This window comes from Microtus oregoni, unplaced genomic scaffold, assembly GCF_018167655.1.
Source record: "Microtus oregoni isolate MIOR12 unplaced genomic scaffold, Mior012 000056F_ref0000123, whole genome shotgun sequence".
In the NCBI taxonomy this organism is placed as follows: domain Eukaryota; kingdom Metazoa; phylum Chordata; class Mammalia; order Rodentia; family Cricetidae; genus Microtus; species Microtus oregoni.
Window position 1 is genome coordinate 11,118,942 of NW_024543832.1, and position 26,867 is coordinate 11,145,808.

Below are 26,867 nucleotides of genomic sequence, written 5' to 3' on the forward strand. Positions count from 1 at the left end.
TTAGATTGCTGTGATTTTTATTCAATTTTAAATTCTGATTAAAACAAAAGCAGTGAGAATAAAGCTTTACACATGGCACAAAATTACTACATCATTGATATGGCTTTTACACTGATTGGATATACAAAGAAAAAAAGAATATTGGAATTAAGGCAGTAACAATGTGTGCAACCCAAGCACGTTACCCTGACACAATCTTTAGTAAAAAGCTACTCCAGTTAAGTGGTGCTGACATTTCTGCATGCAGGTCTCATTGCTTGCAAGGCTAAGCTCAGAAGAGCTTCATTCATTAAAGAGACCCAAATCCCTCTCACTGACCAACGATGGCCAGCAGCAGCTTTCTGTAGTCCCCGCTTGTGTCACTGGCAATCATGGTGCTTAGTGTCTTCTGATACATCTGGGTGAACATCTGCTTTATCTGAACAAGGTCAATCTGTAAGAAATGGCAGGTCAGAAAAAAATCTGTTCAAAGAAAATGCATTTTTGTTGTTGGGTTTCATTTTGCTTTTTTGAGACAGGGTTTCTTTGTGTAAAACCCTCGCTGGAACTTACTCTGTAGATCAGGGCATTTATTTATGTAATAATACCACAATAATCAGAATGGGAAAGGATAAACACCCAATGAGCAATGTTCCAGAATTATCATTCATACTAGTGCTGAGGCCACCTTTGCTCACACTCTCAGGGAAGATCTCATTTGCTGCTTTAGAAAACCCTGGATGACAAGACACCAGTTTCATCTGTTATCCCCAAATACTGTCATTTAAAATATACATTATCTGATAATAGGATAGCTTTACAAAAATGTGTAATACAGTAAGAGGTGGTAAGGATGCCAAAAAATGAAAACACTTGTACATTCCTGGTGGGAATGTAACATGCAGTAGTTGCTGTGGATAACAGTACAGTGATTTAAAAAACGATCTACAGGGCTAGAGAGATGGCTCAGTCTTCCAAAGGTCCTGAGTTCAATTCCCAGAAACCACATGGTGGCTCACAACCATCTGTAATGAGATCTGGTGCCCTCTTCTGGCCTGCAGGCATACACGTAGAAAGAATATTGTATATATAATAAATAAATATTTGGGGCTGGAGAGATGGCTCAGAGGTTAAGAGCATTGCCTGCTCTTCCAAAGATCCTGAGTTCAATTCCCAGCAACCACATGGTGGCTCACAACCATCTGTAATGAGGTCTGGTGCCCTCTTCTGGCCTGCATGCATACATGGAAGGAATGCTGTACACATAATAAATAAATAAATATTTTTAAAAAAATAAAAAAAAATTAAAAAAGGATCTACAGAATTATAGTATCATCCAGCAACTCCATTTCTTGCTAAATCCCCAAATGAAGTAGCAGGGACTGGAAGGGATCAGTGCACACCACGCTCATAGCAGCATCATTTACAAAACACAAAAGGCAGAAGCAAACCAAGTACGTAAAAACAGACGAACATCAGTCAAGACGGGTTGTTACTCAGTCTTAAAATTATGCAGTCATGATGAGTTCCAAGCCGAGGCTAAGTAAAGAAGCCAGTCTCAAAAATGCTGTACAATTCCTAGCACACGATAAATCCAGTGCCATCAACACAGGACAGAAAGCTGTGTGGCTGAGCAGAAGGCAGGGGTGACTGTTTCCTGAGTGTGGATTTTCAGTTCGGCAAGATGTAAACATTTCTAGATGGTGCGACAGTGCACAATGTGACCACACGGTTGCACAGTACACTTAAAAAATGGTCAAAATGGGCCAGATCTCAGAGTTCTAGACCAGCCTGGTCTACAAAGCAAGTTCTAGGACAGCCAGGAATACACAGAGAAACTCTGTCTAAAACAAAACAAACAAAAACCCTAAATTTTGTTTGCCTTTCTAAAAAAATTAACTACCTTCTATAGTTTATTTAATAATGTATACTTTCAATTAAAAATATAACTGGACAGTGGTGGCTCAGCACTTGGGAGGCAGAGGCAGGAGGAACTCTGTGAGTTTGAGGCCAACCTGGGCTATAGAGGGAGTTCCAGGACGGCCAGGGCTACACACGGAGAAACTCTGTCTTGAATCCTCCTCCCCAAATACACACACACACACACACACACACACACACGCACGCACGCATGCACGCACGCACGCGCACGCACGCACACACACACACACACACACACACACAGAGAATATCAATATATTGAAGTAAAAACTGATGAATTTAAAGACTATTTTATAATTCACAAGGATGCTAACATTGATATCCAAACAGATAGGTATTTTTACTTTTTACACGACCAAGAAAAAGAACAAACTGGAACCCATACTTAGCGTGCACAAGTACCTAGGTTTCAGTCCCAGCACTGCAAAAATCAGTCGGTAAATAAGACGGGTGGTGGTGGCGCTCGCCTTTAATCCTAGCACTCAGGAGGCAGAGGCAGGCGGATCTCTGTGAGTTTGTAGCCAGCCTGGACTACACGACCTAGTTCCAGGCCAGGCTCTAAAGCCACAAAAGCAAGGCAGACACAATGGTGCATCCTGTAGTCCTAGCCAGCCTAGGCAATCTAATGAGACCCCAGTCTCCTTAGAAATTTAACAAACAAACAAACAAATAAATACACCTTGCAATTTCCCATAAACCTGTATTCCTCACTGGCCTTTTCAAGTACGAAAGCTTTCTTGCTGTCTTCACTGAGGGGCTAATGTTACTGAAAACCTCCCTCACATGGAGAGCATGTCATTCCTAAGGGTTTTATAATCATGAACATTGATTCTTCAGTCTGACAGAGAGAGTGTCATCTTGTCTCACCTCACTGCGAGTGACCACGATCCTGACCAGGGTGGAGTCATCTGTGCCAGCGCCTTTCATGGAACAGTAGAGTTGCTCAGCAAAGAAGGCGGGGCGGTTTAGGGCGCACTGCACTGCAAGGCAGACATGCTTCAGAGGAGGCCGGCATGACCAGCCAGCCCACCTCTGTGCATTCATTTAAGCCTGTTTGTGATTATTTTTTACACAGAAATAAGAAGAGTGTGAATGGTTTTCTGCTACTTGTTTTTTCTCAGCATGTATCAACCTTTGTAGCTGAATCAGACAGGCAACTTTCATTTCTAGAAGATTCACTCAAGCAGATAAATCTATTTTCTCTTTATAGATGCACTGATGTAGATTCTTTTTTTTCTGATGTATATTCTTTACATTTTCTAGTATGAAGATCTATAGCAGGTGTGTCCCAGATTAAGTAATAGCTTATTAAAAGAAATGACAGAAATCTGAATTCTTTACATTAAGAATATATTTTTGAGGGCCCAGTTAGAGCAGGAAAAGCACTTGTAAAAGCCCAGTTGCCTGAGTTCGATCCCCCAAATGCAAAGCACCTAAAGGCAGAAGCTAGAACTGACTCCACCGAAATATCTTCTAGTCCCTATACATGTGCCATGACATGCATAGTCTGTAACACACATATCACACACGACGGCTCAGTGGTAAGGTACTTCTCTAGCATGGTTCAATTCCTAGCACCATATACACACAAAAACGACTGTCATTTGGCTGAGAAAAAACTATGAGTATCATCTAAGAGAAAACAGATTGACAAAGATTTGAAAACAGCATTTGGAACTGTGAGTCACTGGAAAACCACTTAGCAAAGTGAGTTCCTACAGATGGCAGAGGGTACACATTGTACGCGACTGTCACTTTAGCCGTGCTCATTACACTAACATTTTCAGGCACTCCATGGCTAGTAATAAGGAGTTCGTAAGACTCTCCTTATTTCTGTGGTATCCCGAGGACAGAATTCCCACACACTGAGGTGTCAGATCACCACAAACACATTAACTCCAAAGAGTCTCACTGTGTTAAGAACTTGGATGTGTGTTCTGAGGGCTCAAAACAATGTTTTGTGTGCTATATATGGAGATACACTCAGGAGGTAGAGGCAGGTGGATCTTTGCGAACTCAAGGCCAACCTGGCTTACACAGTAAGACCCTGTCTCAATAAATAAATAAATTAACTAACTAAAAAACCACGTCTTGGGGTAATACTGGTAGTTCCTTAGGGCTTCCTCATTTGTTAAGAGGAAGAACTACAATACACGAGGTCTTCGTACAGTGCTCAATAAAGATATACAAACAAAGCCAAATACTCTCAAGCAAACAAACAAAATATTCATCTGATTACACCATCAACATTCAGAGGACTGTACATAAAATATAGGGTTTACTCGGTTTCTGCCTAAGCAGATTCTAGGGACTAGTGTTTAACTAGTGATTAACTAGTGATTAACTGTAATCACACAATTAAAGACAAATTAAGGCAAAGGACAAAAATAAAAATCTTACAGATGGTCTTCAAACCACTTTCGACATATCCAGAAAACTCTCGGCTTACACTGCTTAACAAATCTCGATTTGCCATCTGCAAACAAAAGTTACAGAGTTAAGCATTTTCAGATCTTAAGACAGACATGCAATCTCCAGAAAAGTTCATACCCTGGAATAAGCCTCCATGGTTGCTTTCAGCTGAGGGAAACTTCTCGTGGCGAGGATCATGTTGAAGCAGGATTCGTCTGTCCCTAACTTCCCCTCACCAGCTTGATAGAGGCGCTGGGCATCGTCCTGAGCCATCTGGTGGTTTACACTCTGGCTCTCATCACGGTTTCCCTGCAAGAGAAAGACCAGAGTCAAGTGAAGTCCTTTCCTCGGTACACTACTATGGAATGTCTAGGGAAAGGTATTGAAGGTGAATGCACCAAGTCTGCCAAGTCTTTCTTTCCAAATCAGTATTACATTACAATTAGCTTTGGGTTTTGGTCAAGGTCATGGCTTAATAAGGCTAAAGTAAGGGGTTTCAGGGCTTTAAGTGCTAAATTACAACTAAATGTCTTTAACAATGGAATATAAACTATCACTGAAATGAAAAATACTATAACTCTCTTTCGTTGGGATTTGAGATCAAAACACACTGTAGAGTTATATTCCTATAAAACTGTAAAATACCAAGCAGTGTGTTATCTCTGTACCAGGCATTATGTTGAATTACAGGGACACCAGAGACCAGGTCTCTGCCCTCAAGGACTTTCACTCTAAGAAAGGACAATGTAAGATTTCAGATCCAAGTATACTTTAGCACACACATATTTATTATGAGGGCTGGGGATATAGCTTAGTGGTAGGCAGTTTGTTTGCCTTGCAGGTATGATCCCCTAGATTCAATCTAAAGGAAAAAAAAAACCCAAAAAACTAGATAAGTCTCTTTTGAGGAGCACTTGGCATGAGGAATGGCATAGTCATATTACAAATGGGTAAACAGACATAACTCAAGAAAGTGTGTTCAAAAGGGGCCTAAGCTCAGAGGCAGCATGCCTGCCTACTGTCCCAGCAAGGCTGCAATCTCTAGCACTCCTTCCAAAACACAAATAATAAAAGGAATATTCTTTAAAAAGTGCTCAGGAATTTTTTTTTGTTTGTTTTTTCGAGACAGGGTTTCTCTGTGGCTTTAGAGCCTGTCCTGGAACTAGCTCTTGTAGACAAGGCTGGTCTCGAACTCACAGAGATCCGCCTGCCTCTGCCTCCTGAGTGCTGGGATTAAAGGTGTGCGCCACCACCGCCCGGCCTCAGGAAAAATTTTAAGTTATTCTTTGGAGGGGCTGGAGAGATGGCTCAGCAGTTAAGAGCATTGCCTGCTCTTCCAAAGGTCCTGAGTTCAATTCCCAGCAACCACATGGTGGCTCACAACCATCTGTAATGAGGTCTGGTGCCCTCATCTGGCCTGCAAGCATACACATAGAAAGAATATTGTATAAATAATAAATAATATTCTTTGGATTTAAGTAATTTAAGTAATTTCCTGTTTTCTAAGAATTAACGTCTGAGTAGTGATAGTTCATTTGCATTTTAATAAATAAAGCTTGCCTGAAGGTCAGTGCACAGCAGCCACTCTACTCAGTCTTACAGGCCAGGCAGTGGTGGCACACCTTTAATCCCAGAACCCACACTAGTTAGCCACAGAGGTAGGGTGGTGGTGCGCACCTTTAATCCCAGCACTAGAGAGGAACATAAGGCAGGATGAGACAGGAACTCGCTCTCTTTCGGTCTCAAGATTTCATAGAGGTAAGAGCTCTCTAGTGACGTGGCTGTTTGCTTTTCTGACCATCAAGTTGAACCCCAATATCTGTCTCTGGGTTTTTATTATTTGTGCTAAACCTCTTCCCACCCTAGAAAAGTCAAGAATGGGTCATGAACCCTGCATAAAGATAAACCCAATTAAAAACCACGCACCCCTTTTTAAAGCACTAAACATATACACTTGCCTCCCCCTCTTGCTCTTTTTCAAAGCTAGTTTACTCTTTTGCTTTGCTGTTCAAACTTAGCTCTTCCGACCATTTTCCCCTCATTTTTGTAGTTCCAGCCTTGGCACACCACTGTACACCCACGATACTTTCTCTAACTACCTTTCCTTGGCTCGTCAGAGCCTCTCCTCCCCTGAATTCAGATCCCTGCGATCCTGTCCTTGTGTACACTATCTGTCAGAAGTAACTTCCGATACCAATCAAGTGTGTTATCCACTGACCTTCCCTCACCGTCCTTAACACTATTCCAGAGGCTCTCTTGTCACTTCTCTGCACACCTGGAAATAAGGAAGGTCCTCCCGCCTCTCCTGTGGCCCTGCACATCTTCTGGTGGTACTCATGAACTGACAGGACATTGCTAAGCGGACAGGACTTTCAACTACACCTCTGCCACAGAGCCTCAGGCTGGTTCTGATTTCATGAAATCTAAAAGAAGTTATTTTCTAATTTCTTACAAAAGCCAGATGTACAGAACAGTCTCAGTAACAACTACGAAGAAAACTGTTCACTGCATTCTGTGTTGTTCCTCTTAACGACAGCAATAATTCAGGGAGCTGACTATTAATGAAGTGTGCTCACTGGCACATGCTCAGATAAAAAGTCTGGTCCCTCCACTAACATACAGACATTTATACCACACTCACCTGGCACATGGACACGAGGAGACGTTCAAAATGTCCTGAGGTATCTGACTTAATGTCCTTCTCAAGATCTCGTCCAAATTCTGATTGATAACATCTAACAATGTCTCGAATTTCTTGATTTGTTCTTGTGCACAAAATTTCTATTAATACACGTTCTTGAGTTCCTGCCCCCTATATGAAACGAAGGGAGGGATTACACAGAAGCAAGGGACGGTCTCTAAAGATGATCAAGCTACATTTCAGAGGACACAAAGTAATATTTTGCCTCATACATCCCTACAAATTCAGAATTATCAAAATTTGTGAGGCTTATATATAAAGCAATGCAGAATAGTTATAGAAAATAAGGTGGAGTACCTGCATTGCTTTCCGTAAACTCCAGGCATCATAGTAAGTAGAAGGCATGAACAGGGCAAGGATTAATTCTTCCATATTTCCACTCAACTCTGACTTGAGATCTTTAATTAAATCCTGTTTAAAAAGATATGAAAATTAAGTACATAACACTGATTTCTTTTTTTTCTTTCCTTTTTTTAAAACAGTGTTTCTCTGTATAGCTCTGATTATCCTGAAACTTGTTCTGTAGATCTGCCTGCTTCTGCCCCGAGTGCTGGGATTAAAGGTGTGTGCCACCATTACCCAGTGAATATACAGGATTTCTATATCTTATCTCACATGAGGTTCTTTTCTTTTAATAATTTTCATTTTAGGTGTATGGGTGTCTTACCTACATATATGTCTATGCACCACATGCCTGAGTGTCTGTGGAGACCAGAAGTAGGCACTGGATCTCCCAGTTACAGAGGGTGGTGAGCTGCTGCGTAGGTGCAGGGAACAGAACCTGTGCTGTCTGGAAGAGCAGCCAGTGCCACTGAGCCACCTGTTAAGCCCCTCACTTAACTCTTACGGAAAAACGGAATTGGCACTATGAAAGTCAAAATTTCAAATCTGAATGTGATATATGACGCAATGAGTATTAAATTTAGTGATGAATTCACTGTTTAGAAACACATAAGTCCTTCCTGCAGTTCTTCTACTGTACCAGATACAAAGACAGAAAGTATGATTAGAAAAAGAATAATTCAGACCAACAACATGGGGGCTGGTGAGATGCTGAGGGGTAACAGATATCCGTCAAGTATGGGGTCTGAGTTCAAGCCCTGGGCCCCACATGGTAGAAAGCTGGCTGCTGACCCCCATACATGTCTGACAGCATGTGCACACCCACACACATATACACAGACTCGCACAAAAATAAATGAGTGTTTAAAAAATGATTGTTAAGTTGGGAGCGTAGCCCCCAGCTCCCAGGCCTGAGAGTTGTATTGGTCTGGACTTCAAATCCCAGCATGCCAGGTCCTGACCCTCCCAGGATATTTAAGTGAACTTAAATATAAAAGAAGAATGCATGGTCTCTTTCTTCTCTTGGGAAAGGTTTCTCTGTGTAGCCCTGGCTGTCCTGGAACTCACTCTATTGACCAGACTGGCCTCAAACTCAAAGATCTGCCTGCCTCTGCCACAATGTGAGTTATTAAGTCTGACAACCTGAGATCACTCTCTGAGACACACACGTTAGAGAGAACCCGTTCACGTAACACATCTCACACGTACAGAGAATAGATGAAAAAGAAAGAGATAGATCATGATAAGAAAGCTCAATGCATACCTGTAACACACACACACACACAATTTAGTAGCAGAAATAATAATAATACGGAGAAGTAGGCTGGGCGGTGGTGGCGCATGCCTTTAATCCCAGCACTCAGCAGAGGCAGGTGGATCACTGTGAGTTCAAGGCCAGCCTGGTCTACAGGAGCTAGTTCCAGGACAAGAGCTGCAGAGGCAGAGAAACCCTGTCTCAAAAAAAAAAAAAAAAAAAAAAAAAAGAGAGAGAGAGAGAGAGAGAAGTATATCTGAACTGAGTAGAGGAAAACAGGCTAACATTCTGAAGAAAGTAAACACACTGCAGAAGATGTTAGGAAAGTTTAGATTCCTGTGTAAATGACAAAGATATGCTAGCCACTTTTCTCCATCACGTCTAAGGATCAAGGGCAATTTCACCATTAATTTGGCTGCATGTAGGCACTGATCATCCATTCAACACAAATTTACTAAGGAACCGCTCACTACACACCTCCTGCTGGAACATAAAGAGGAGGTTCTGAGAGCTGGCAGTGCAGTGAGACCTACAGCAGCACAGATTTTTAAAAAGTGCTATGCGACCACTATGGAAGTGTCAGCCAAATCTGCCTCTCGTCGTACAGAGAGTAGCTAATACTGAAGAAGTTAGCCACGCAGAAACAGAAACAAGCACACAGAAGCACAAAACACCAGCTGTAGCACAGGACATGTTCAGAGGGAAGAGGGTGGAAGATGACCAACAGCTGAGAAAAGGCAGGGACTAAGTAAGGAGTAGATCTCAGTGGGGGCCATAGCCACTGTTTCCTGAATGACTATCACATACAAGATGCAGTATGAGGGGAGATGAGGTGTTGAAGAGATATTAATCCTGGAATCTGTGAAGTCCATTTATCTGTCCTGTCCCCCACAGTATTAGTAAAAATACAGTGTCCAATCTGACATGGATGCAGACCCTGCGGAATAGACCCCACTGCTTCTTGTAAAAGGGAAAAGACATACCTTGCCATACATGGTCTTAAAGGCTGCTTTAATTTGTTGCCTCTGGTCATTGGAACGACTCGACACAACATCCACAATTGCTTGCTCATCTGTCCCTGGAAGAGTCACAGATATATTTATATAAGGACGAGAATGCTTCCAAGGCAGTAGGCACCACATGATACTGAGGTATAAGTTGACACAGGACTTTGTTTATGACTTAGGTTCACTTTTCCTATAGCTGTAAAAAGACAATCCATTTCCTTACCAAAACCCTTCATTGCTTTGCGAAGAATTTCTGCATCTCTTATAGCATCAAAGTTGGAGGCTGGTCGGATTGTTCCTTGGGTGCCCTGAGTCATCATAGCAGGCTGGTAACAAAAGGTGTATAAGGTTCAAGTAAAAAATTTTGCTTGGACAATAGGCAACTTCACCAGCTACCATATATATACAAGGATTTAGTACAAGAATATGAACATTATTACCAGGCCTCATTTTGGACAGACAGATCTAGCCCCTTACTAACATATTAGTCTCCAACTAAATATTTTCTTAAACAATAGAAAAAGGGAAGGAAGAAAGGAAAAAAAAAAGAAAAAGAAAATGTTGGGCCATATTATACAGGCCCATATTTCTACATTGTATGGCTGGCCGAGACTTTCAGGCCACAGTTTGCGACAGGCCGCACAGGAGGTGGTCACCTAGCCTTTGAGGACAAACTGACTCCATCCTAAACAAAGGGTCAGGATATGCTAATGTCACTCAGATCCTTCTTTGTATTTTGGGAGGATGCCTGGGAAAGAGATGTTAATTCAATCTACATGACAAAGCAGGTATAGATAGGAAGAGGTGACAAAATGGGCATAGAAAAGTGGAGATGTGACCTTAGTCATTCGCTTGGTTACCTAGGAAACAGAATGCTACTGAATTTTCCCCTCAGTTTGCATTTTGGTATGAAAGCTGTTTGGAGAATAAACATGGGTGATTTTCAGGATGTGAACTCAGGATTTCATGAGAGATTCCTGAAAACTCCCTTCCAATAAAGTCATGTGAGTTGTGTCTTTTATTCCCACGCCTCCCTTCTGGTCAGAGAAATAATTGATGGTCCACAACAGAAAGAAAAGAAAAGAAAAAAGAAAAGAAAAGAAAAGAAACAGGGAGAGAGGGAGGGAGGGAGAGAGGGAGGGAGGGAGGGAGGGAGAGAAGGAAAAGAATAACCCAGTCAGGTGCTAGTGGTGCATGTCTTTAATCCCAGCACTCGGGAGGCAGAAGCAGGTGGATCTCTGAGTTTGAGACCAGCCTGATCTAGAGTGAGTTCTAGGACAGTCAGGGCTACACAGGTTAAAAAAAAAAAACAAAAAAAAAAAAACCCAGCACTTGTTGAGGGACAAAAAATAAAAGAGAGAAAGGAACATGGACAGCTCAGCACTCATAGAGAACCCTTTCTCTGATGGTGGTGGGAACTGAATCCAGGCCCTGGGAACACCGGGAAAGCATCCTTCCACCAAGCAAGACTTCCAGCTTCAAGGAAAGGTCTTTATTATTAGGAATTCCTCCCACTTATACATATTCATGCCCTAACATTCTGCTTTGCCAAAACAGGCTTAGCAGTTACTCCCCATTAATGTCCAAGTCAGAAATATAAGCAAAGAACAAATATTTCCAAAGTAGTTTTAAGGAAAAACTAAAATTATTCTACTTGTAACAAATACTGCAGCATAAATTTTTTTTTTCAGTCGTGTGATAGTGTAGGAGGTTCTTCTGTCTTTGTACTGCTTTCATTGGTTAATGAATAAAGAAACTGCCTTGGCCTGATAGGGGCAGAACTTAGGTAGGCAGAGAAGACAGAACTGAATTCTGGGAGGAAGAAAGCAGAGTCAGAGAACTGCCATAGAGACGCCAGAATCAGACATGCTGAATCTTTCCCAGTAAGTCACTGCCACATGGCGATATACAGATAATAGAAATGGGTTAAATCAAGATGTGAGAGTTAGCCAGTAAGAGGCCAGAGCAAATGGGCCAAGCACTGTTTTAATTAATACAGTTTCTGTGTGGTTATTTCAGGTGTAAGCTAGCCAGGCAGCTGGGACAAACAAGCGGCTCCTCTCCTTGTAACAGGGTGGCACATGCCTTTAATCCCAGCACTAGGGAGGCAGAGGCGGGCAGATCTCTGAGTTCAAGGCCAGCCTAGTCAACAAGAGCTAATTCCAGGAGAGGCTCCAAAGATACTGAGTAACCCTGTCTTAAAAAATCCAAAAAAAGTAATAAAAAATAAAAAAATTTTTTCAACATATTGGTCATATATAAACCTCTGTCAAGAACTAGAAAGAGACCTGTGAGACTGGGAAAGAGAGGCTTTAAGGGCAAGGGTAGAAAAGACCACAGAACACAGTAAACGAAACAGCAGGGACGAGGGCAGGGAGGTGTGTGTAAAAACCCCATCTGTACACTAACAACAACAAACCCTCTTTATGTATCAAGAAACATGAATAAAGAGACCTTAAGTGAGAGATGGAGGAGAAACAGAAGGTAACAGAAAACATGAGGCATGAATGCAGAAGAGGTTATACACGAACAGGAAAGAGATCACCGTGAAGGATGGGGAGTGGTGGTGGGAGGGCAGTGGAGGAAGGGAATGAATAAGAAGTAAAATCACAGACACGTATATGTATGCATACATATATTATATATAAAAATTATAATGAAGCCCACCACTTTACATGTTAACTTAAAAGATGAATAATTTATAGGCTATCAAACAACATGGTTCATTGGGTGAAGGTGGTTGGTGCTAAACTTGACACCTGAGTTAATTCCCAGGGACACACATGGTGGAGGAGCAAATCAGCTTCTGCAAGATGTCCTCTGACCGCCACATACACTGTGGTACCTGTGTCCAGACGTGTGCCTCACACATGAACACATACATGAACAGAAACAGGAACACACACAATGCTTAAAGGAAAATAAAAATTCTCTTCCACAATTAATTACAGATTTATAAGATGAATAATTTTGAAAGGGTTAAAACAATGTACGGCAGTCTTAGAGGAATCTCTCTACGACTCTGCCCGTCAGAAGAACTATGTCTCACTTTAGTCTTTCATTAGCTGTGCAGTCCTGAACAAGGTTCTCAAGTCTCTCTGCTTCTCAAATTCAATAAATCCCCACTGTGAACAAAACCCAACAAGACCGCTGAGTGGTCCCTCTTCCATGTCCACAGTCCCTCCCCTACCTTGCCAAAGGCAAGTTTGGAAATGCCAGACCTTCCCTAGTATGTAACTCAGAAATAATTTCTAAAAGTCAACATAAAGGCAAGGATCCAAGCTTTCAATCCTATTATAGTAACTGGCAGAAGACATAAAAGAATAAAATAATAGAACAATTAATAAAATAGTATGAAAATGGGGAACTATATATGGAGAAAGGTAGGGTAAACTTCAAATATGGGAAGTCTTATACGACTATTCAGAAATCAGTTTAACAGACTTAACCAGCTTCCATGGATAAAGTTCTGCCAAGCAGAGGGTGTGGTAAAGGGGCTGTCTGTAGGCACCATATCAGCAGGCCAAGGAGGTGGACAGGAAGACAAGGCTTTCAAGCAGAAACAGAGGAGCAGACAAGACTCAGAGAGCTAAAATCCAGGCCACAGGGAAGGGACCCTGCCATGGGTGGAATTAAAAAATTTGGTAAAAAGTAAGCTGTTCCTCTTATTTGAAATGATGGTAGCCTCTTTCATTCCTATTTAAGCATCTGGATTCCCTGCCATAACATCTTTGCCACCTATAGCTAGAAGGAAGTGTTATCTTGGAGCCTGTTGTACTTTGTAAAGAACTTTTGTAAAAATCAATCAATAAATAAAGTTCTGACAAGCATTGAGGGGAAATAAAAATCCAACACTAGAAATCAGAAACAAGGGCAGACATGGTGGCGCACGCCTTTAATCCCAGCACTCAGGAGGCAGAGGCAGCTGGATCTCTGTGAGTTCGAGGTCTCACAGTGAGGAGTTCTAGAAACAAATGCTGTCTATATACAGGACCTAGCAATTAACGAATGTTGGCGGTCCTTACTCACATCACTGCTATAATCCAAAGAAGCAGGAGAGAAAGCAGGATAAGAAGAAAAGGATTCTGTATTGATCTGAAAGGAGAGTGGAAAATTATAAAGGAAAAACAGAAAACAACCACCCCTAAGTCTGAGAAATACCACCCACCCACCCCCCAAGTTCATAGTCCCAATTACTGCTGAGGGCAGAGATGCTATGACCGATGTTGAGAGCACACATGCCTTCTCTAGGACAGAGGAAGAGCATCATCACCCGTGAGAATGATGAGGCTGTTCAGACCAAATGTATCAGACACTCCTTAGCACAGATGGGCCAAGGACCATAGTGTCCATCGAAAGTAAAGTGTACATCTCCCACTACTGTGACAGACCATGTCCTCTGCCTCACGACGGAGTGACACCCTTCCTCAGTGTGATGAGTCCCGGGGACCTGCACTAAATTTAAAGAGTAGAAGCAAAAACTTAAGGAGACAAAGCAAAAGTACCTGGCTAGGGTAAGGAGCTTGTCCTCCAGGGTACTGAGAAGGCACCTGTCCTCCAGGAAAGCCACCTGTGGATTAAAAGCAAACAAGAAAAATAAGCTACAGCAAACTGTTTCTATTAATCACCAGGAACACAGAAGCACACGTTCATGCTGTGCTACTCACTGAGATAAGAAACAGTATGTTTAAGGTACAAGACAGGGAGTTTCTGAAATTTTTTTCACATATAGTTACTGTTCTTGTTCATACCTGCATTCTCATATCTTTCTTGTGTCCCTCAAAACTGCCACCCTCTGTTTTCATTTCATATACATTCATATACATTATTCCCTTCTGTTTTTCCTCCACCCTATGCTTCTAAACCTCGTCCTTGGGCTTGGTACCGCATACCATTAAGCTCAGACACTTCCTGGCTGCCCAGGACTGAGTGAGGGAGTCTTACAGCTTTTACAACTTTGCTGCACTTTTCTCACTGCAAAATAGGGATAACAATGATACCTCATGTACTTTCTTTAAAATTAATATTCTGGTTGGGAATGGTGATAGACACCTTTAATCCCAGAACTCTGGAAGTGGAGGCAGGAGGATCTCTGTGAGTTTAGTACCAGACCATTCTACTAAGAGCATTCCAAGACAGCCTGGGACATTCCAGAGCATTCCAGGGCAGATTGAGACATTCCAGAGCATTCCAGGGCAGACTGAGTCCTGTCCTCTTCCTAAGCCCATAACCTTCACTAGGATAATCTTTTATGTTATTATTGTTTAAATTTTTTAAAAAATTAACTTATTTTATTTCATGTTTTGTGTATGGATGTTTTATTACATGTTATGTCTGTGCACCACATGCACGCCTGCTGCTAGCAGACGTTAGAAGAGGTGTTGGATCCTCTGAAACTGAGTCCCATGTGGCTGCTGGGAAATGAACTTAGACCTTCTTGAAGAGTAGCCAGTGTTCTTAAGCCACTATGCCATCTCTTCAGTTCCAGGATAATCTTTTAAATATTGATTTAATGGAAAACCAACTTGGGTGACAAACATCTTTTAAAAAGACGCTAATGTATGTATGTATGTATGTATGTATGTATGTATGTATATATATGTATGTATGTATGTATATGTGTGCGTACTTGATAGACTTATTTTTTAAACTGTGTATGTGAGTGTGCAGGTGCCTGTGGAGGCAAGATGTGTAGGATGCACTGGAACTGGAGTTATAGGCTGTAAGCTGCCTGATGTGGGTGCTGGGCACCAAACTCAGGTCCTCTGTAAAGATACTACATGGAAGCTGGGTGGTGGCACACACCCTTAATCCCAGCACTTGGGAGGCAGAGGCAGGCGGATCTCTGTGAGTTTGAGGCCAGCCTGGTCTACAAGAGCTAGTTCCAGGACAGGCTCCAAAAGCCACAGAGAAACCCTGTCTTGAAAAGACAACAACAAAAAAGAATACTACGTGGTGTCAACTGCTGAGCCATCTATCAAGTTCCTCCCCACTTTAAAAACAAACAAACAAACAGAAACCTTGAACTAGCTTCAATTCTGAGTCTATCTGGAATGGTTGTCAGGGTACAGTCCTGAGGGTGGTTCCTTTAAGAACTGGCTTCTGGCTTGAGGACAGACAAGTTAATAGAAGAAAATTGTTCTTCATCTCCATTTTACTGATTATGACCTCACATCAAATTGATACTCCATGATACCACATACTTAGCATTATTTACAGAATTATATAAATATTCCCTAAAGACTATCTCAAATACAATTTAAGTTTACTGACAACTGAAAAGCTTGCAGAATCATAACAGTTTGTCTCTAGACAGCCAGAACATACCTGGTACTGGAACCTGGGCTGGTCCACCACCGTAAGACTGTGCAGGTGGCTGTGGATAGCCAGAAAAGCCTGCTCCACCAGGTGGGGCCCCAAAGCCTTGTCCTTAAGGGATTAAGAAAATAAACAACATTTCAATAAGCCGCACGTGGAAACTCATCCCTTTAATCTTAACACTCAAGAGGCTAAGCCAAGAGGACTGCCAGGAGCTGGAGGCCAGTCTGAGCTGCACAGTGAGTTCCAAGCAAGCCTGGGCTACATGGTGCATTTCAAGTCAGCCTGGGATGCAGAGTAAGACCTTGTATCCAAAAAAAAAAAAAAAAAAAAAAAAAAAAACCAAAATATCAAGTCTTATAATACAGAGAAATTTTTTTTTAGAATGTCTACCATAATCAATAGAAAATATATGCCAGTCAGGCTGTAACAGTCATTCTATATGTGTACATTAAACCTGCCATCAATTCACAGCAAACTGGAAAGTATGTTCAAAGGTCAGTGAGCTGGATTAGTCGGTAGAAGCACTTGATGCCAAGCCTCGCCATCTGAGTTTGAGCCCGAGAGCCCACACGGTTCTGACCTGTACAAATGTACTCTGGCACTTGTGTTCACACACATACATATATGTAACAGTACAGGACAGGAATTGGTGATGCCCACCTTTAACCCCAGCACTCAGGAAGCAGAGGCAGGCAGATCACAGAGTTCAAGATCGCCTGCCTGGTCTACAGGGTGCGTTCCAGAACAGTCTATACAGACAGGGCTATACAGAGAAACTCTGTCTTAAAAAAAACAAAAGTTTTAGTACATTTAGCTTTTTTAGTAACTTACAATATAAATCACTATGGTGGGTTTTAAAAATTGTGTTTAAATTAGGGGCTGGAGAGATGGCTCAGTGGTTAAGAGCATTGCCTGCTCTTCCAAAGGTCCTGAGTTCAATTCCTGGCAACCACATGTAATAAGGTCTGGTGCCCTTTTCTGGCTTGCAGACATACACACAGACTATACACTGTATAAATAAATAAATAAATATTTAAATTATATTTATTCCTTTTGTTTTATGTGTGTTTTGCCTGCATATATGTATGTGCACCACATGTGTGCTTGGTGTCCTCAGGGTCAGAAGAAAGCAGTACATCCCCTGTAAGTGAGGTATGGATGGTTGGTAAACCACCATGTGGGTGTTTGTAATTGAACCCAATTCCATTGCAAGGGCAGTAAGGTCTCTTAGCTGATCAGCCATCTCTCCAGCCCCTATATTGTTTTTCTTTTTCTTTTTTTAAAATATTTATATATTTATTTATTATGTATACAATGTTCTGTCTGTGTGTATGCCTGCAGGCCAGAAGAGGGCACCAGATCCCATTACAGATGGTTGTGAGCCACCATGTGGTTGCTGGGAATTGAACTCAGGACCTTTGGAAGAGCAGGCAATGCTCTTAACCTCTGAGCCATCTCTCCAGCCCTATATTGTTTTTCTTAAATCTAGATAAAGTGGTCCTAATGCATAAAGGTACCATGTGATGCTAACTAAAGCCTCTGTTGCTTTTTTAAAGATTTATTTATTTTTATTTTATATATATGAAGTGTGTGTCTGCATATCAATATAGCACATTCATGCGGTGTCCTAGGAGCCTCTGGAAATGGAGAGAGAGAGAGAATTGGGAGCTGCCATGTGGGTGCTAGGAACCTAAGCCAGGTCCTCTGGAAGAGCAGTCAGTGTTCAATCTCCCCAGGACAATGGTTTTCAACCTGTAGGTCACAACCTCTTTGACAAAGTCTGTCTCCAAAAATACTTATATTACGGTTCATAACAGTAATAAAATTATACTTAGGGAAGAGCAACAAAAATGATTCTATGGTTGGGGGTCACCACACCATGAGGAACTGACTTAAAGAGTTGCAGCATTAGGAAGGAAGGTTGAGAACCACTGCTCCAGGCCCTCTCAATCAGTTAAGATTACTGATAACTAAGTGGCATATTCTACAAGGGCCTCTCATATCAAGAACAGTACTACATTCCCTTCACAGGAAAGTATCTTAAGTCTTCCAGTTCTCCTAACCCTGAGAATTTTCACTCGCGCTTGCTACTGAAGTCTTAGCTGTCCATGGTGAACTAAGAGTAACTCTGAACTCTCAAGGAATAATAATGAAGTTAAGGGAGGGACAAAAAAGAATGCTTCAGCAAATCTCAAGTCACTACTAACCTCATGACCATATATGACTTACCTCCAGGATAGGCTGGAGCTCCCCCTGGGTGTGGGGTAACTGGATAGCCCCCAGCAGCTGGATAGCCTCCAGGTGCAGGGTAGCCTCCAGCTCCTGGGTAGCTGCCACTTGGTGCTGGCGGGTAAGCATTTCCTCCTATTGGTGGAAAGCCACTAGGATACGGATACTGACCCGGAGGGGGGAAAGATGACTCCTGACCCGCAGGCTGGAAAAATCAGAAACATGTTAAGGGGACATAATTAAAGAAATATATGCCCCATTTCAAAAGAACAAAGAGTACTATTCATGCATTTTTTTTAAACTTAAAAAAAAAACTTATCAGGGCTGAAGAGATAGATGGCTTAGTGGTTAAGAGCACTAATTGTTCTTCCAGAGGACCCAGATTCAATTCCCAGCACCAACATGGCAGCTCACAACTGTCTGTAACTCCAGTTCTAGGGGATCTAACATCTTTATACTAAAATACATGAAATACAGTTGAATAAATTATTTAAATAATTATTATCAGTTCTGGTCTCATATTACTTTATCAATCCTATTCCACTTTGTCAGGATTCTTATCAGAACTCAGTTAAATTTAATTATATGTGAGGTGGACAAAAGCATCCCCATTTTCTATGGGAATCAGAACCAGCTCTTTCCTCCTTCCTCCGTCTTTCCCTGCAGGGCCTGACGATACACGGCCCAGGCTCCCCTCAGACTCTTACACCTCTTGCCTCCACTTCCTAGTGCTGTGATTATAGGCATGTACTTATCAAGTGCTAACCAACCTCTCAGATCCCTTCACTGTCATGGCATATGGAAATATATTATAGTTCCTCCCCTCTGTCCTAGGGAGGAATGTACAGTTTCTGCAATGCTCTTGGACCTACTGTAGGTGTTTATCAGTTGTAGGAGTTCCCTGGTGGAATTTTTGGGGTCACTTATGTATTCTATCATATCATTAGCAAACAGTGAAAAGTTTGACTTCTTTTCCAATTTGATCCCATGATCTCAGTTTTTTTGTTTGTTTGTTTGGTTTTTGTTTTTAGATCTTATTGTTCTAGCTAGAACTTCAAGTATTCTATTGAATAGATACAGGGAGAGTGAAAAGCCTTGTCTTGTTCCTTATTTCAGTGGATCACTTTGAGTTTCTCTCCATTTAGTTTGATGTTGGTTGTTTGCTGTATATTGCCTTTATGATATTTAGGTATGTTTCTTGTATCTCTGGTCTTTCCAAGACCTTTATCATGAAGGGGTGTTGAATTTTGTTGAACAATTTTTCAGCAGCTAATGAGATGATCACATTCTTTTTTCTTTCAGTTTGTTTATATGGTGGATTACACTGCTGGATTTTTGTATGTTGAACCATCCCTGCATCTCTGGGATGAAGCCTACTTCATGGTGGATAATTTTTCTGATGTGTTCTTAGATTCAATTTGCCAGTATTTTACTGGTTTTTTCATGGTGTCCCATATATCCTGGATACTTTGTGTTAAGAATTTGTTGGATTCAACAATTTCTTTGACAGATGAATCTATTTCCTCTATTGTATATTCAACGCCTGAGATTCTCTCTTTCATCTCTTGTATATGTTGTTTATGCTTGCATCTGTAGTTCCTAATTGTTTACCCAGATTTTCTATTTCCAGATTTCCCTCAGTTTTATTTCCTCTATTTCAGTTTTCAAGTCTTGAACCATTTCTTTCACCTGACAGATTGCTTTTTCTTGGCTTTCTTTAAGAGATTTGTTGATTTCTTCCAATTTTTTTGATTGTCTTTTCCTCCATTTCTTTAAGGGAATTTTTCATTTCCTTTAAGGGCCTCAATCATTTTCATAAAGGTATTTTTTTTTTGGTCATTTTCTTCTGCTTCATCTGTGTTTGGATGCTCAGGTCTTGTTGTTGTAGAATCACTAGTTTCTGATGGTGCTGTATTGCTTGTCTCAGAAAACAAACACTAAAACCTTGGGCCATTTCACATAAAATACAGGTTTCTAGCTTTCTGTGAAAAGCTAACCTACTCCAGGTGTGCTCCACGAGGTGTGCTCCCTGCACGGCACACTGGACTTGAGCTAAGCAGTCTCCATGTGTCCATGTCCAGATAACACTCGCCTTTTCTCACTGATTTATAGCTCTGCACATTCGAGTTCATAACCCCTGCTCTAAGGCACAGGCTACTTCTATATAACAACTGCATGAAAGATATCAATGATTTTAGTATTTTGACAGCAATACGTACAGGATATCCAGGAAAAGGTGGGTAGCCTGTAGGGGGATAGCCTGGATATGACATTTCTGTAAAAACAACAACAACAACAAAAAGTCCTTTATAATTTCTTGTACATCTCAAGGCCTTTGAAAGAGAAACATACACATACAAACTGTATTATGGTGCACATTAAAATGTGAATAAGGGGGTCAGAGAGATGGTTCCGAGGCTTAAAGGCACTTGCTTCAAAATGTGATAACCTGAGTTCAGTTTCTGGAATCTACATGGTAGACGAACTGATTTCCTGTTGTCCTCCAACCTTCTCACACTTGGCTGAAGCACGCACACAACCTCCCTATCACACAGAGCATAGATAATCTATTACGGGTATATGCAAAGCTTATTAAATGTGTTCTTCTTACCAGCTGTACCGTATAGTCTATATATCCTCCAATTGCAGCCTGGGGAAGCGATCACTGTGGAATTTGAGGACCTGATTTTAGTCCCCAGCATCATGTAAAAAGCCAGATGTGGTGGTACACACTTGTGATCTAGTCAAGGGGAGATGGAGACATGCAAATCCCAAGGGCTCACCAGCTAACCACCCTAATCTAATTGCCAAGCTTCAGATCTTTGTGATAAACCCTAATGGCACCCAAGGTTGACTTAAAACACTTATAAATGGATAGTAAATTAATGAGTAAAGGTGAAAGCAATGTTCTAAAACATGCTGAACACAGATTAGCAAGAATGTAGAACAATATCAAGTACAAGATAAAGGGGGGGGTGTCACTATGATGGATCTCACAATAAAATGAGATACTGAGAGAGATGTAGTCAGGTAGTAGACTGTGTGTGTAAAGCCATTTAAAAGTCAGGTATAGTAACTCACACCTAGAATCTCTGGGTTTGATGCCCTGCACCATGAGGAAAACAAAAAGTAGTCAAGAGCCTTCAAGTCTGGTATGGAATTACATACTCCCTCCACCAGAGTATATCCATTCCTTACCTGTTGCCAGAGTCACTACTTAAATTACCCAATATTCTAGTGCAGGAAGTAACACAATCGTTTCTACCCATCTGTGGAAATGACCCTCCTCTTCTTCCTGCATTTCAATTTTCATGGCATGTCCTTGTAGCAGGTCTCACCAGAGCAGGGTGACTGGCTCACTAAGATTACTAGCCCATTCATGCTCTTGCTCATACTCTCTGCTTCCCAATCTCCCTGGGCATCACCATTAGCTGCCCTTTCCACAAACTATTCCTAAGATCCCAAATCCACAATGATTTACTTATTGCTGAAGTATCAAATAAAACTCACTAGCAGAGTCTTACAAGTAACAAGTGTGCACTTAGCCTACATAATCCTAGATTCAGACCCCAGTAAAATCAGGGGGAAAATGACTGGACAAGTCAGGTGGTGGTGGCACACATCTTTAAGCCCAGTCAGTACTCAGGAAACAGAGGAAGGCAGACCTCCTGAGTTTGAAAGTAGACTGGTCTACATAGTGAGTTCCAGGCCAGCCAGGACTGTTACACAGAGAAACATTTTCTCAAAAACAAAAACAATAGGCGGCTGGAGAGATGGCTCAGTGGTTAAGAGCATTGCCTGCTCTTCCAAAGGTCCTGAGTTCAATTCCCAGCAACCACATGGTGGCTCACAACCATCTGTAATGAGGTCTGGTGCCCTCTTCTGGCCTGCAGACATACACACAGACAGAATATTGTATACATAACAAATAAATAAATAAATATTAAAAAACAAAAAAAACAAAAAAAACAACAAAAAAACCCAAAAACAATAAACCAACAAAAACAGAACAACAATTACAAACAACAACAACCACCCCCCAAACTACTGGTCAAACATTCTAGTCTTCTTGGTACTGACTCCAATTTATAGTCAACAGATTTAACTGTTTTTATATGCATGTGTGTGTACCACATGCTTGTCCAGTGCCTGTGGAATGAACACGCCAGATCCTCGGGAACTAGAGTTAATAAGAGACAGTTGTGAGCTGCCACATGGGGGCTGGGATTAATCTGAGGTCCTCTGCAAGAACAGCAAGTGCTCTTTTATGAGCCATAACTCCAGCCCCAACCCTCATTCCCCAGTGTAAAATCTCTATGACTTCAATCATGCTTATGTGTCATACCTGCCCTAGACCTTAAGCCTGTGGTCATGCATCGTTCCTTACTTCAGTTGAAATCTTTTCTCCTTTCTTTAAATAATACAGACTTTATACATCTAAATCACCCAAGAACTCACTGATCCAAAAGTGAGAGCCTGCTCCCACCCCACGTCCTTTTTTTGAAACAGGGTCTCACACTGTAGCCGACTGAGAGAGCAGATTTTCTCCTTTCATTATGTGGGTTCCGGGGATCAAATTCAGATTGTCAGGCGTGGCAGGGAACACACTGTGTTGGTTATTTATTTATCAACTTGACACAGGCTAGAATCATCTAGAAAAGGGAAACTCAACTGAGAAAATGCCCCCATCAGACTGGCTCAGAAATGAAGATGGAAAGCAATAGAGAAGGACATCTGATGTCAGCTTCTGGTCTATGTGCATGCGCGCGCACACTCACACACACACGTATACAGAAACATGAACACATACATGTGACCACACAAAGACAGTAAGGTAACAAGAAAAATGACTCAGTCTGGTTCAATTACTTGGAAGTCAAAGACCTGTGTATAAAATGGGAAGAGGCTTATTTTTGTCCTTTCTTTCCTCTTCTCGGTCCTTGACTGCCATAAGGAGGAAGGGCAAGGCTGAAGCTTCCAAAGGACAGTCAGTGGGCCAAATGAAAGAGGTCAGGATCAAAAAGGGAAAATCAGAAAATAATTTGTGAAATAATGTTTAGGGTCACAAAAACAAAGACTACATTAGCTACTTAAAGCTTTAGGGTTAAGAAATTCTCCTTTACTCTGGACCAGCAGTTAGGGAGCCTGCATGGACCTAGGCCCTCTGTATGTAACTTGGACTCAGTAGCAGCTTAGCTGGCTTTTGGGAACCTGTTGGATTACCTTGCCTAGCCTTGATGAAGGGGAGGAGCTCAGTCTTATCTCTGTCCAAGCCCATGGGAGGCCTGCCCCTTTCTGAATGGAGAGGGGAATAGGGACTGGGAAGGGGAGGGAATGGGAAGAGAGGAAGGAGGGGAAACTGTGGTTGGGATGTAAAATAATGGGAAAATGTTAATTAAAAAAAGAAATTCACCTTTATGAGGAAGAAAAATATTTTTCTTTTTTTTAGGTATGTGTGTGTTCAAATGTGCACGTGTATGTAGACCAGATATTGATGTTGGGAGTCTTCCTAATCATTGTCTGCTTTATTTACTGAGGCAGGGACTCCCTCTGAATGCAGAGTTATTGGTTCAGCTAGTCTAGCTAAATCAGACTGCCTGGCCTCTGTCTCCCATAAGCAGGGATTACAGGGATCCAGCTGCAGTCCTCATGCTTGCAGTAAGGTTAAAGGGCTGATGCTGTAGCTCACAGGTAAGGAGGGAGGGAGAGGAGGAAGAGGCACTGAGAGGGAGGATGGAGAGGGAGCGTGAGTGAGAGCACCGCCACTATGGAAGCACAGTAGCTCAAGTCTCTAACTCCAGCACCCCTATAGTGAGATGGGACATAGAGTCAGAAGAATTCCCAAAAGTTTCAAGGACGTCTAGCCTGCTATATGTGACTGGAAAATCACACCCAAGATTTTCCTCTGACTTTTACCATATATATGCACATTGTGGCATGTGCTCCAGCCCCACAAACTTGCACATATATGCACGTACATATACAGACAAAAGAATGATTTATTCTGATCAAAGAGTTCCAGCTCTACATTTTTAGGTCCTATACTAAATCTTCCCTTTAAGGCCTAGAGGAATTATAGAAAAATTACCAAGATTTTTTTCCCCCTGAGACAGAGTTTCTCTGTGTAGTTTGGAGCCTATCCTGGAACTCATTCTGCAGACCAGGCTGGCCTCAAACTCACAGAGATCCATCTGCCTGCCTCTGCCTCCCAAGTGCCTGGCCTTTCTATTTTCAAATGAAACAAAAATAAATTAATTAATTAATCAAAGACTATTTAGGTACCAGCACATGAAAAATTGAAACAATAATTTCAGTGCATTTTAAAGAATATTAAGCACTAGAATGAAATTCCATCTCTGTATAGGTCATAAAAATTCCTTCACAAATGCATTCACGTATGTACTAGGCTATTCATTATAGTATCATCTGTAATATGAAGAGCTGTCAAAAAATGCAAACACTAGAAGACAAGTAAAACACATGAATAGTCAAAGTAAAGTGCTATTCAAGTTCTAAAAATGCAGTAGCTTTAAAAATTCATATATAAAGTCATCTACCACACAAGGGAAAAGAAGCAAGGTGGAAAACTGCAGGGGTCGTTTGTGAGCATCCGGGTAAAGAAATAGAGCCATTTTCTTCTGTATGTGGACAATCTCACTGAAAGGACAACACTGAAGCAGAAAAGGGTGGCAGCATCCTTGGGAGAGCTGGGGAATAACAACCACGCAGTTTACTTTTTAATGTCCCTTTCAGCAGTGTTCACGTGGTCTTGTCAAAAGATAGACTTTAAGGTTTTTGTAAAAAGCTAAACAAACCCCAGGGTGACTCAACAAATTAACTCCATTCTGCTTAAGTAACAGGACGCTAATAAGTAAACTAGAGCTTTTATTTTTCCTTTAACATTCTATGTTACAAACAACCTTTGGAAAACTTGGAAAACTCATTCTTGGTTCTCCAAACCATCTCCACCCAGTGAGTCAGCTAGTGAAAGGGTGGGTCTTTCAAAGTAATGTGAGTGTCTCAACTGGCAAGAGGCCTAGGAACACAAGAAGCTGGGGGGCAGGGGAGGGCGCAAAGAGGGAGGAGGAGAAACAGGAAGTGTGACTTAGGCGAGAACAGATGTAGTTTTCCAAAAGCTGCTTCTATGTTCCGGAAGGGTCATTTAAAGCAATCACTGACCTGGATAAGTAACGCTGAAAGACTAGATCTCTGCAGGGGTAGGCAGCTCTCTACTCAACCATGAGGACTGAGGAGAGGTGGCTTGTTTCCAGAGGCAAAATTATTTCTTCCACCTGCCTCTAATGTTTTCCTTGCCTAATAGCAGGTAGCTCATTATACTTTACTGTAATTGGGACAGATTACCTTATCAGAATGGCTCACTATCACCTGACAGCAAGTGGGAACTGTAATGGGTCCTAGTAAGACATCGCCTGCAACCCTGCATCTTGTACCTCCGTGCACTTCTGAATTCCCCTCTGCACCTCGGTTTCCTCGGGCTGTTACAATGACACATCTGATATGGGTCAAGGACCAGGGATGAAATCTAGAATGTTATTTCCTAGATCAGTTTCTAAGAGTTGTAAGCCCGAGCTTACATCTGTTTGTGAATTCTGTCCTACGTGTCATTAAGCACAGCATAAATTTTCCAAGTTACTCTAAATTTGCTGTGTCATCAAAAAGTCTGGTCCCTAGCCAGACCCCGACAGAGAGGCGTTTCACCAGGGCCACCCTCTGGCCTCAAGCCCTTCACCTGCGGTCCACGTGACCCAGAGCGGGGTGCCACTGCTTTCTGGCATCCCCACTCTGTCAAGCCTAACAGAGAACCGACCAACAGGCCTTCCCGGTCCTCCCGCAGGCAGGACAAGCCTGCCCAACCCACCCCATCACCCAAAACGCGCCACCCGGAGGCCCAGTCCGCTGGTAACGCGAGCAGGCCTTCACCATTCCCGCACGAAGGTCAGACCTCAGAATGGGAACGAGCTGACAGCCGGCGGGGGGGGGGGGGGGGGGGACCGCAAGGGGAGGGGGTGCGAGTCCTCACCTGAACCAGGGAGCAGAGTCACAGACCCGCCGGCTTTCCCGCAATATGGAAGCAGGAAGAGCCGAAGGGCGTGGCATAGGGGCGGGGCAAGGATGCTGGCCGTCGGGTCCGCCCCCAAGCACGGGCGGGACTCAGCGCCCAACAGGTGGCTCAGCTGGTTGAGTCTCCGAGTGTCTGCCCCACCCCTGGTAGTCCTGGGGAACCAAGCTCCAGGCCTAGGTATCTCGAGGACTCAAGGCATATTTGCCTTCAATTATAGGGAATTCTGGGTAGACGGAACTGGAGATGAATTAGGCAAAACTAAGCAGAGGGGAGTTGATTCAACGTTCTTATTCATTAGCTCGTTAAACTCACTCTACAACTAAATATTTGAGGCAGCTTTATGTAAAGAACCTACATATGTACACACACACACACACACACACACACACAGTGACACGGTGAGGGGAGGCTAGAGGTTAACCAACTTTTGAAAGAGCCAGCCGTGATACGCTAAATCTGAACAGATCACCCAAAGGAAATTCTTTACTTTCAACCTTTATCACCAGCCAGAGTAGGACTCAGCCATCGATAAATTTAATTTTTATTTATTTTTTTTTAATTCCTCGCCTTGGGCTGGAGAGATGGCTCAGTGGTTAA

General features: G+C 42.1%; 1 protein-coding gene across 2 annotated transcripts; it reads right to left on the reverse strand.

The window, feature by feature from the left end:
• Nucleotides 1-26,293, reverse strand: Anxa7 (annexin A7). Of its 2 annotated transcripts, XM_041638906.1 has the most exons (14): nt 26,229-26,293; nt 20,407-20,462; nt 18,188-18,392; nt 15,965-16,066; nt 14,143-14,207; nt 13,667-13,732; nt 9,861-9,963; nt 9,614-9,708; nt 7,331-7,444; nt 6,974-7,144; nt 4,471-4,641; nt 4,321-4,396; nt 2,788-2,900; nt 1-433 (listed from the first exon to the last, which is right to left on the reverse strand). In XM_041638906.1, exons 2-14 carry the CDS (start codon nt 20,458-20,460, stop codon nt 311-313), a joined length of 1,458 nt encoding a protein of 485 aa, XP_041494840.1. In that variant the 5' UTR covers nt 20,461-20,462; nt 26,229-26,293; the 3' UTR covers nt 1-310. The 2 variants fall into 2 exon arrangements, with proteins under 2 accessions (XP_041494840.1, XP_041494841.1); XM_041638907.1 differs by lacking the exon at nt 13,667-13,732.
• Nucleotides 26,294-26,867: the final 574 nt, after the last annotated feature.